General features: G+C 35.9%; 1 protein-coding gene across 3 annotated transcripts in view; it reads right to left on the reverse strand.

Moving 5' to 3' along the window:
- The window catches only part of LOC121408867 (3-methyl-2-oxobutanoate dehydrogenase [lipoamide] kinase, mitochondrial-like), a 49,005-nt gene that overhangs the window by 7,236 nt on the left and 28,802 nt on the right, over positions 1-12,967 (reverse strand). For all 3 annotated transcript variants that reach the window (XM_041600553.1, XM_041600552.1, XM_041600554.1), the window contains one exon: positions 5,026-5,187. In XM_041600553.1, coding sequence (XP_041456487.1) covers positions 5,026-5,187 — 162 coding nt within the window. The remainder of the gene's footprint in view (positions 1-5,025; positions 5,188-12,967) is intronic.

Raw genomic sequence — 12,967 nt, forward strand, 5'->3', positions numbered from 1 at the left:
AATGATTCTTTAAACTGGAACGATCAATGTATGGATTTACATATAAGATGCAACAAAATAATGGGAATTATTAGAAGGAATTTTGTTAATTGCCCAGTATCTATTTCAAAAAGTCTTTTTGAAACATTAATTCGTTCACGTCTAGAATATTCATGTATAGCATGGGATCCCTACAGAATAAAATATAAAGATATGATTGAACGCATCCAAAAACGTTACGTCAGGATGATGTCCAAAGATTGGACTTCAAAGTATAACGAGTTATTAAAACGGTTTAAAATGAACTTATTAGAGAAAAGACGTAAATACCATCTGCTTGTTTTTTATTATAAAATCGTTCACAACTTGATTAATGTAGGAGAAGTGAATAGGTGCACACGAGCAAATAGAATAGGAAGAAATGATCACACTTATAAGATGAATGTTCCATTTGCTAGTAAAGATTATTACATGAAGTCCTTCTATCCTCGAACAATTAATGAATGGAATCATCTCCCACAAATAGTAGTTAGCAATCAATCACTTCATACATTTAAATCAGCTTTGTTAAAATATCTCCAATTAGACACCTGAATTATCATTATGCAAATTTAGTACTTTGAAGAATTTTTTATTATCTCCCTGCTGTAGTTTTATTTTCATATGATATTCTGCCTATTTGTATTTCTTATCTAATGTTATTGATTATGTATTGTTTTATATTCTGGGATGCCGACTTGTATGGGTTTTTCTAGACCTTGTTTGGCAATCCAAGACATGTAAATAATTCATTTTATCTGTCTGAATAAATTCAAATCAAACAAATTCAGCTTTTTAGACCTTGTGAGAAACCGCATACATTCGTAATTCCGAAGCTTCGTAATTCCGAAGGTTCGGTTATTCCGAAGGTTCGTATTTCCGAAGGTTCGTAATTCCGAAGGTTCGTCAATCCGAAAACGAAATAAGGTTCGTAATTCCGAAGGTTCGTTAATCCGAAAACAAAGTAAGGTTCGTAATTCCGAAGGTTCGTTAATCCGAAAACAAAATAAGGTTCGTAATTCCGAAGGTTCGTTAATCCGAAAACGAAATAAGGTTCGTAATTCCGAAGGTTCGTTAATCCGAAAACGAAATAAGGTTCGTTAATCCGAAAACGAAATAAGGTTCGTTAATCCGAAAATTAAATAAGGTTCGTATTTCCGAAAATGATAATAATTCATTTTGGTAACAAAAACGATGTTGTCATTACAAGATTACACGATATTATGCAATGATAGTAATAACGATCGATGATACATGCGTGTGTTGGGGCCAAAGCATGTATTTCATTAAGAATGGCGCCCTGATCAAGCATAGGCTAATTTCGATTTTATCTGAGTAATTGCTGCCTATAAGCAAATGATTTAATTAAAGATGCAGGAGATCAAGTGTGTTGGAAGCGTGCGAGCAACCTCTAGATAATAGGATTTGTATTGGAGGAGATGTCATTTTAAATAACAGCTTGTGCTGGTAATAAAAATAAAAATAATACTAATAATGATCCTTGTGAAAGGTTGAAAGCGCGAATCGCAAGCTGAAACTAGTAGACATTTCATGTAACAAGACGTGAAGTGAGCATTCGAAGCATTTTTTGTAATCGTGAGAAAGATGTGTATCTTTCTAAAGAATTAATGCGAGGGCGAGCTGTAATTTGTTTATATACTGACCTGGGGCCCGTTGCATGAAACGTTTTACCTGAGAAAACTCAGGTTGTTTTTACAGGAGTTTTTGCCCTGTACTAAAGTCATGGGTGGAAATCAGACTAACCTTAGTTTTATCAGGTAAAAAGTTTTATGCAACAGGCTTCAGAAAGTAATCTTTTAAGGACTGCATTTAGTGACTCATGAATAGAATATATATCTCACGAACTAAATAATGAGAGCGCGAACCGCAAGCTTAAAATTTGTGATATTCCAACCTGAAAACTGGACATTTCATACTTCTTTTTTGTAACCAGGAATAGAATAAGTTCCTCAATAAACAATACTTGATGCGAGCGAGAAACGTGAGCCAAATTTTTCCGATTTTCCAACCTGAAAACTGGACATTCTAAGCATTCTTGTAAAAAAAAATAATAATAGCTGGGAGAATAGTTTTCAGAACTGAAGTGGCTTCCCTGGGTAAATGGTATCTATATCAATATTATCATTCTAGGCCCACATGAAATTTCCAATAGTTTGAGCACGTGATTCGCTCGCAACATCTCACAAGGATGCCCTTTTAACAGTATTGACCAAAAAGGTGAATTTTACATCTTCAGATTTGACTTTTTCCCCCAAACCGCTTGCTCTCTACGCTCGCAGAAATGAAACGTAAATATATAACTTTAGTGATCACTTGAAAAATTGTGCTCAATTTAGTTACTACAAAACACACAACCTCTTTACACAGATGATAATCTAATGGTGAAAATATCCGTTTGCACCAAACTGCCCCTATTGGCCCCTTTTTTTTTTGCTTTGCCCCCCAAAAAATACGTTCCGCCGTCATTGGCTAAAACACGCATCGTCTTCATGGCTAACTGCAAAAAGTTCTTAAAATGTCCCCTTTAGATCAGGTCAGAGCTTATATATTTAAAAATTCTCTTCGCGCTTCTTGCTAGCAGTTATTGTCTAATTTTAGTTACATAGGCATCTCGCTTTGAAGATCACAAACATATTGCCCATCATATTAACAAAAATATATATCTCGCGCTCGCATAATTTAAAAAGGGTTTATCATGTTACTACATATTTAATTTATTTTATAAGGATAACGCTAATTATTGACTGTTAGGACTACCCTTTCAAAGAAACAAACAAAAATCAACTTTTAACTGCCGATCAAGGAAAATATGGCTTTAAAAAAAATTGCCCCCCCCCCCCTCTATTTGACGAAAGTTGGATCCACCGGGAGGGAGGCAGGGGGCATCAAAAATGGAATAAAAAACAGGGGAATTAATATTTTCCAAAATGGGAAAGTTCCTTTTTCAAAAATAAATATGCCGTTTTTCATGATTTTTTCGAAATAAAATACTCTTTTTAAAGTATACAAGTTAAGTTAAGTTTTCAGGCTGGAATATTGAAAAATTTCAGCTTGCGCTTCGCACTCTCATTCGATTGGTGAAATATTCATCCTAAAGAGGTCACTAAATGCTTTCTTTAACAGGTTCCTTTTCTGGTCAGTATGTTTAAGCTCGCGTTTTGCGCTCGTGTTAATTCTTCAGTTAGATGCACATCTTTTTTAATGACAGCAGAAATCTGCTCGGATTTTTAAAAACTAATTTTCATTTTTTATTGAAATAACCTAAGGTTTAGCTTGTGATTCACGCTCGCAACACCTCGCAATAATGCCATTTTAAGAATAATTGACCACAAAAAACGTTATACAACTTCACCTTTGAATTTGTTTTACCAAGCCGCTCGCTCATTATACTCTCTCCCGAAAAATAAAGCCTAAATATACATTTCGCCATATTAAGAAGTCACTTCAAAAAAGTTTTTCTCTTCTTAATCACTATCAAACACACAATGACTTCAAGCAGATGATAATCTTAAGGTGAAAATATCACCAAAGTGCCCATTTCGTTCGTTCGGCCGCCCTTGCCTTCCCATCCTCATATGATAATTGAACGGCAACAGTGTCCCCCGCCCCCCTCCCTTGCCTCTGCCTCTGCTTTCCCGGTTTTCATTTTTCGGATTAACGAACCTGATTTTGTTTTCGGATTAACGAACCTTATTTTGTTTTCGGATTAACGAACCTTATTTCGTTTTCGGATTAACGAACCTTATTTTGTTTTCGGATTAACGAACCTTATTTCGTTTTCGGATTAACGAACCTTATTTTGTTTTCGGATTAACGAACCTTATTTCGTTTTCGGATTAACGAACCTTCGGAAAAACGAACCTTATTTCGTTTTCGGATCAACGAACCTTCGGAATAACGAACCTTTTTTCGTTTTCGGATTAACGAACCTTCGGAACAACGAACCTTATTTCGTTTTCGGATTAACGAACCTTCGGAACAACGAACCTTATTTCGTTTTCGGATTATCAAGCTTCGGAATAACGAATCGTCGGAATTACGCCACAAATGTTCGGATTAACGAACCCTTTTTCGTTTTCGGATTAACGAACATCGAGGTATAGGCAATTTACGTGTTTCGGAATTACGAACCTTCGGAATAAAGAACCTTCGGAATTACGAAGCTTCGGAATTACGAAGTGTAACCGTGAAAATCCATGCATTGCTTAACATAACTCATTTAATACAAACACAAAACATATGACATGTGAAGTAACATAACTACACAGTAAAAATTAATATCTTTGATTTCCAAGAAATCAATACAACCCGTTTCTTCCTTCTCCCTTAAACAAAACAGCCCTTCAAGTTTCTCAAGTTTTTGTGCGAGCACATAATACGCCATCTCTAACTCGGAAAATGGAGTTATTGTAGAGCAAGAAAAGTGGAAGGTGGCAACTTGACCTTTGACCTTTTGACCTCAAAATCAATAGGCTTCCTGGTGTCTATGCTAGTATCATACACAACAAATTATATGAGCCTGGGTTATGTTAAACTGAAGTTATCATGTTTACAAGGAAAAATTAATGGACAGACGGACACCAAGCATGATGCCAAACTACGTCCCGTCTAGGATGGATGTATAAAAAGTAACAAGATGATGATTCATCCTTGTTGAGTAAAAAAAAGCATTAAGTTACAAATCAAGTGTAAGCTTTAATGCAGGTGTCATACTTCCCAAAAATGGGACCAAGCTGAGCACATGATAAAGGATTTTTTTTAGCCTTTATATGAAAACATCTTAAAGCCATTTGAGCTCTAGTAAAAATTTGTGAGCACTGTCAGAATCTTTGGCAAGTCAAATAATTACTCAAGATCTTGTAAAAGATTGATGTCAATAAACTTATTTCTTGTATTTTTTGTAGTATGATGTGGCTTTTAAATTTATGGTATATAAGATTTGATAGGTTCTTGATTGCTATGTTTCGAAATAAATGCAGCACTCACCCGCAGAGAGGCCCAGCTGTAGTCTGATTAACGGCTTCCATCAAAGTACCGAATGCTCCACCATTATCACTCACACTCTCATCGTCATTAGCTGTAGTGAAGTGATACTGAAACACCTTCTTCAACATGGAATGAGGGATACCTCCTCCTCGATCTGATATCCTGGGATGGGAGATATAAAAATAATTGGGTGATATAAATAATTGTTTGATTTCTAGTCTTCTACCAATGCCAGTATTGTAGATACTCGATAAGATTTGATATAAAAAGCAAACCAAAGCTAAAACCAGTGTCTGGGGAGAGTGGATATCAGCAAAATAACAGACATGAAATTCAATGTTACATCACAAAGTCATGATGAAGAACATATTCTTTTTAATAGCTGAGGAGCATTTCATCAACATTTGTTGTCTGACCAGTTGACAGATTGGACAACTTTCCCCGAGGGAGCCACTTACATTGACGAGTGGATACAATGCGCGACCAAAAAAGATAGGGCACGTTACGTACGTAACATAATAAGGGTGTAAAAAACACTGAAATAATGAAAAAAGGGTATCGATATGAAAGCTACGTGTTTAGGGTCCAATTTGCGAGGGTTTTAAAAAATTAAGACTAAAATGTTTTATTAAAGATGTACTTTTTGCCCCACTGGAGTCAAACACTATGTGTTTAGAGTATGATCTGCACATTTGCACGAGGTGTGGGAGGTGGGGCCGTATACCAACCCAATGCCATAGTTGCATATCCCTGGTAAAACCGACGACTGACATTGTCCATTGGATAACAATTTAAGTATTGCTATATACTTGTTTAGGGGGTCAATTCAGGGAACACTTGCCAAGACTAGAGTATCGTTTTGTTTCCAATTACTTGTTAAGGGTAGAGTTTCACACGCCAAAACTTGTTAAGGCATGCATTTTCAGAATGTGCTTTTCCAGACCCCATGGTCGCCCATCGTATCCCTTGTCAATGGAAGTGCCCCCCCCCTGGAACTTTCCCTAAATATGATTGACTGGAAAGCACTGTTACTATGGTAACTGTCAGATAAAATAGGACTTGTCAGATATTACATCTGACAAGCCTTTTCATGATTGCTTTCTTAGTCTCCACAATTTTTTTTTAGAAAATTTGATCATGTGTAGTTGAACGATTACATTATGTCTCTACAATTCAGACTTTAAAAACTACATGAATGATTTTTTTTTTCTTAAGAGAGTTAAAAAACCCCTATAGTCATTTGATCATAAAATCCTAAGTTTGTTGGCCTCAAATGACCTTTGCCCAGTGATCCTAAAGTTACATTTGTCCATATGCAGATACCTGATAACCATTATTATATGAAATCTTTATAGGGACTCATAATTGCAAAATCCTCCTTAAAATTAAGGTCTTAACCTTGGTTCATTTAGTTTTTCACATGTATATACCACAAACATGGTCAAAGTAGGTTCACCCTAAATGACCTTTGACCTTGACCATGTGTCCTGCAACAGTAAGATACTAATACTTGATTACCCTGATGTCCAAATTTCAAGAAAAACGCACTTATACTATTTAAATTTTGATGACATTTCAAACAAGTGGAATGCCTCTGGCAGTCTTGCCTGCATTTCATGCAAATAACCTTTGACCTAATGACATGAACTCCAAAAGCACTATGACATGCAAGATCTCTTGCTGCATGGTTGCAAAAATGTTTATCATAAGACAGTCTTGCACGTAAACTTTAACATTACACCGGAAATGACCTTTGACCTTACCATGTGACCTCCAACTGCACCATAGCATGCAGGTCCGCATTTCAATTCTCCCAACATAATCCAAGTTCACTGACCCTAAATGACCTTTGACAATGGTCATATGACCTGAAACTCACAAAGGATGTTCAGTGATAATTGATTACTCTTATGTCCAAGTTTTATAAACCAGATCCATAAACTTTCAAATCTATGATGGAAATCAAATATCCCCAACATGGCCAAAGTTCATTGACCCTAAATTTCAGAGTTGGGATATTTAAACAAGTGGAATGCCTCTGGCCGTCTCACCTGCATCGCGCAGTTCAATATAGCAGCAGTGCTGACTTTGAAAACTACTCTAACTCGCACAAGATGTTCAGTAATATATGGTTACTCTTATGTCCACTTTTTATGAACTAGACCAATAAACTTACAGAGATATGATGGTTATTCAACATAAAACCCCAACATGGCCAAAGTTCAGTGACCTTAAATGACCTTTGACCTTGATCATGTGACCTGAAACTCGCACAGGATGTTCAGTGGTACTTGATTACTCTTATGTACAAGTTTCATGAATCAGATCCATAAACTTTCAAAGTTATGATGGTAATTCAACAGATACACCTATTTCGGCCAAAGTTCATTGACCTTTGTCCTTGGTCATGTAACCTGCAATGTGCACAAGATGTTCAGTGATACTTGATTACTCTAATATCCAAGTTTAACGAACTAGACCAATAAACTTTCAAAGTTATGATGGTAATTCAACAGATACCCCTGATTCGGCCAAAGTTCATTGACCCTAAATGACCTTTGACCTTAATCATGAGACCTGAAACTTGCACAAAATGTTCAGTGATGCTTGATTACTATTATGTCTAAGTTTCATGAATCAGATCCATAAACTTTCAAAGTTATGATGGGAATTCAGCAGATACCCCCGATTCGGCCAAAGTTCATTGACCCTAAATGACCTTTGACCTTGGTCATGTGACGTGAAACTCATGCAGGATGTTAAGTGATACTTGATTAACCTTATGTCCAAGTTTCATGAACTAGGTCCATATATTTTCAAGTTATGATGACATTTCAAAAACTTAACCTCAGGTTAAGATTTTGATGTTGATTCCTCCAACATGGTCTAAGTTCATTGACCCTAAATGACCTTTGACCTTGGTCATGTGACATGAAACTCTAAGAGGATGTTCAGTAATACTTGATTAACCTTATGGCCAAAGTTTCATGAACTAGGTCCATATACTTTCTAAGTTATGATGTCATTTCAAAAACTTAACCTCAGGTTAAGATTTGATGTTGACGCCGCCGCCGCCGGAAAAGCGGCGCCTATAGTCTCACTCTGCTATGCAGGTGAGACAAAAACTTAACCATGCTTAAGATTCACCCAACAGAATCTAAGTTCATTGACCCTTAATGACCTTTGACCTTGGTCATGTGAGCTGAAACTAAAGTAGGGTGTTCACTAATACTTGATTACCCTGATGTCCAAGTTTCATGAACAAGGCCCATGTGCTTTCCAAGTTAGGATGACATTTCAAAAACTTAACCCCATGTAAGATTTTATGTTGACGACGTCACCGCCGCTGTCGGAAAAGCGGCGCCTATAGTCTCGCTCTGCTATACAGGCGGGACAAGAATTAACTTTGGTTAAGATTTCAATGTTGATATCCCCAAAATGGTCAAAGTTAATTGATCCTAAATGACCTTTGACCTTGGCCATGTCACATGAAACTCATGCAAGGTGATCAGTGATTGATTACCCTTATTTCCAAGTTTCATGAACTAAGTCTATATACTTTCTACAGAGTTCTAAAACTCAACCAATGTTGACGACGCCGCCTCCGCTGTCACCGTCAGAAACGCGGCGACTATATAGTCCCGCTCTTCTATGCAGGCGAGACAAAAATCAACCTTGTATTTCAATGTTGACGCCGCCGCCGCCATTGGAAAAGTGGCGCCCAGGCGACACAAAAATGACATGATAAAATCTTCATTCTGATTACAGTTTTTAATGTTTAATGACCTAGAATGATGTTTGATCTTTTTTCATTTCATTACGTGAAATCCATAAGATGTGATCATGAGACTTGTACTAGTTTCATGGAATAGGACCTTATATTTTCAAACGAGGTTATTAACGTAGATGTCGCCGCCGTCATCGTCGCTAAAGCGGCACTGTACATCTCACTTCTGCTATGCAGGCGAGACAAATTAGTACACGAATTATGGAAGATTTTCGTTTTCGATAGAACAATCTAAAACATGAAATTGATATCGTACCCGAATTTCGTGAATGCGTATGGATCGTCATTTCAGGCGCACATTTCGTATTTTCTTTGGCAAACAACTCAGGTTTAAAGTTTATTTTCTATTCCAACATTAACATTTTCAGCTTGATTGCTTCACAACCGCATTATAACATAAAACGAAAGTGTTTTTTGTTTCGGAGGGGTGGCGAGGATTCATTCTACTGAATGAAAAATAAAAAGCAACTTTAACGGGGGGGGGGGGGGGGGTTACAAAGGAGGTCGGTACGTTCGCACCACAAAGATAGAATAAGAGAGATTTGATGAATATATCAACTAATAACTACAGAGGACTGTAGCATACAACTAGCAGTATTCTCAAGGGGCGGAGGCTGGGACTGTCAAACATGGAGGGCGGAAAATTTTCTTTGACATTTTCCTTTCAACTTTAATGATCGGCTTCTCGAAGTGAAATAAGTCTCATTTCACTACACTATAAATTCAAAGGATTTAAAATAAATCACGATCGGCTGTGCCCAATATTAGATTTAGATTTAAACCTTGTTGATTTAAATATATATCTAAAAGATTTTTATTTAATTATTTTGAGATGTAAAAGTTAATCCTTAAGATTTAAAATAAATTCAAAATTCGGCTGGTCGCTATTCACAGCCGATCTGGATATGTTTTAAATTCTTGGAATTTAGAGGGTAAACAATGATACGAGCGGATCATTCTTTTGATATACTTCTCTGAAAAGGTGACTTTCTAAGGTCTTAGTTGGAATTAATGAACACGTAACCATGCAGCTAGGGAAACCGCCAATAAACAATATTGGAGCATGCAGCGCAACCTGACCTAATCAAAAGGAAAATTCTGTAAGCCCCTTCTGGTAGACAACGCGGGAGAAAAGCGCGGGCTGAAATAACATGAAAAAATGATCATTTTAACCCGAATTCATGAACCGTATCATAATAAACAAATGATGCGAATGCATGGATTATTAATCTAGTTCATAAAGAAAACAAAAGAAGGAACCCCTTTTTTATTTTCGGTGGTATATGTGTTTGATAACACATAACTTCCCCTTATGATATCCGCGATTTAATTGGAACGTTCTCGGTTTTCGAAGTATTACCGTCATGACCGTGGTCACAAAGCACATGCACGTGTTGCTTTCCTATACTTCTTAGTGTTCCAAGCTAGTATTCCGCTGCATTTTGTATATCTAGATAACAAGAAACATATTTACACCATGGCAGAGGACACTCTAAACATCTTTGGTATCTCAGTAAAAAAATATTGCGATCGAGTGCGAAATAAAAACCGATTTTTTTTTAGAGGAACATATAGGACTACTTGTAGGAATTCACAAAAAGGGTTCGCATCTTATACAAATAATGCAAGTGTTTATAATCATCATGTCCTGAACTGAACACAGAAAACACGTAAATAAAATAACTTTTCAGCTTCGGTTATAATGTCGATGATAAGACATTACTTCCTTGAATATAATGGTGTTGGAAATCTTATTCAAAGAAATGGAAGGAACGCTCTTTTCTGAAGTATGGTCTTCATCTATCACGTATCATTACGTAAGATAAAATTTATACGCAAGATATGATTTATCTGAGAGATAAAAATGTCCTCTCAGATACCAATTTCATTTCAAGAAATAAAATAAAATATTTTAAAGATAAAATGACCTCAGGAAAATTTGAGATTTCCTCATCGGGATGAATATATTATCCATTTTCTGCAGTCGCATATCTGGATAAGAAGAAACAATTTTATTCGGTAAACTTTGGTTTTAAATTGTTTATTAATTCTTTAAACCTGAAAACGGGGCATTAAAAGCAAATTTTCAATCACGGTGCGTATATGCATCTAACAAAAATGCGAGCGAATAAGCACAATCCTTTTATAAAGGGTCATTTCAAGGATAATTATTTTACATAATACTGATCTCACAAAACAAAGAATGCGAGCGCGAAACGCCAACAGAAATTGAGTAATATTTAGATCTAAAAAATTGGAATTTAATGGAATGTTTAAATGAGGGAATAAAGAAATATATTTGCAAGATCAATAAAATCATTTGAGATGAGCAGGGTGTGTACATGCGAAGTGCGAGCGAAATTTTGATATCGATAAATAATTGACACGTAAACTGCTCTCATATTATGCTTACATTAGCCAACAACTCTTCCCCTAAATATCTAATTTTTTTTTCATTTTATTCCTCCTTTTAATTTTCTTTCTCCCCCTTCCTAACTCTTTTTCTTTCTCTTCCCTACATTTCCTCCTCCTCCTTCTTTTTTTCTTCTTCTTCATCATCATCTCCTTCTTCTTCTTCTTATCATTATCATTATACAATCATTCTTCCTCCTTTTCTAATTTCCCTGCCGCCAACAAGAGCTGTGGCCGCTGATCTCCCCCACCAGTTTGTTGGACAGAATTATTTGCAGCTATTAGTTATTTAACTATTAAGCCTTGAAAGAGTGCATCAAAATTGGATTTGATTGCATGGTCATGAAATCTCAAGTGCATCTCTGGTATGCATGCCTAAACAAAAGATTGATTTAAAACCCCATAATAGTCATCTTATTCACTTAGAAAACAGAAGAAAAAAAGTTTCGGTATAGTGAATGATATCCCCAGATGTTAAAAATCTTATTCAAAGAAATGGAAAGAACGGTTTTCGAAGTTAAAGGACAAGTCCACCCAGCAAAACACTGAAAATTTCATCAAAATCGGATGTAAAATAAGAAAGTTATGACATTTCAAAGTTTCACTTATTTTCAACAAAATAGTTATATGAACGAGCCAGTTACATCCAAATGAGAGAGTCGATGATGTCATTCACTCACTATTTCTTTTGTTTTTTATTGTTTGAAATATGAAATATTTTGATTTTCTCGTCATTGTCATGTGAAATGAAGTTTCATTCCTCCCTGAACACGTGGAATTCAATTATTTTAACATTTTGTGCTTCAGGCAAGGAGGTCCCAATCGTCAAATTCGTAAAAATTGAAATATTGTATAATTCAAACAATAAAAAACAAAAGAAATAGTGAGTGAGTGACATCATCAACTCTCTCATTTGGATGTAACTGGCTCGTTCATATAACTATTTTGTTAAAAATAAGCGAAACTTTGAAATGTCATAACTTTCTTATTTTACATCCGATTTTGATGAAATCTTCAGCATTGTGCTTGTCTGATTTTGCTCTATTGATTCAAATCAACATTTTTCTGAGGTGGACTTGACCTTTAAGTAGTCATTTATCGATGAGCACTTGTTGATTGAAATTCCCGTGTCTGGTCATCCAGTTTAATCCTCGTTTTATGCATTTTTATATCTGGATTTTAAACAACCACTAAATTTTCAGCCTTTTTTTGTAATGAGTTGTTCAGTTCTTTTGACTTTGTGCACCATTTCAGGTTGACCTGAAAACGCAACATGAGGGGTTTTTTAAAATCACAAACATACCCGTGCGAAACTGTTTGTAGTACAAGACTGGGAAAAATAATTCCAAGTCCATATCATAAAGAGCTCCACTAAACGCAGGACGTACACTATACACGTATGGTCACCAGATCCATCGATCCACCACGGCCACTAAATTTTCATTCCTGTTTTTTGCATGCATTACATTCTTGTCAGACAATCACTCGAGGCCTATTTTAACCCCATTTTGTCTAGAATAATATTTCTTTCTGGCCAATGACGCATATCATTTAATAAAATAATAATAAAATAATAATCTGGTCTATTTGAAACAAAATAAAGATTCTTCAGAGTTTTCTAGATAAATATTACAGTAAAAACGAATATAATGTACCCCCCAAAAGCCCAAACTTTTTCATTTGCCTAGGGGTATAGGGAATGGATTCCCTTTTATCTTCCTCGAAGTAATGACATTTGGTAGT

The sequence above is a fragment of the Lytechinus variegatus genome, chromosome 2 (genome assembly GCF_018143015.1).
Source record: "Lytechinus variegatus isolate NC3 chromosome 2, Lvar_3.0, whole genome shotgun sequence".
NCBI lineage: Eukaryota > Metazoa > Echinodermata > Echinoidea > Temnopleuroida > Toxopneustidae > Lytechinus > Lytechinus variegatus.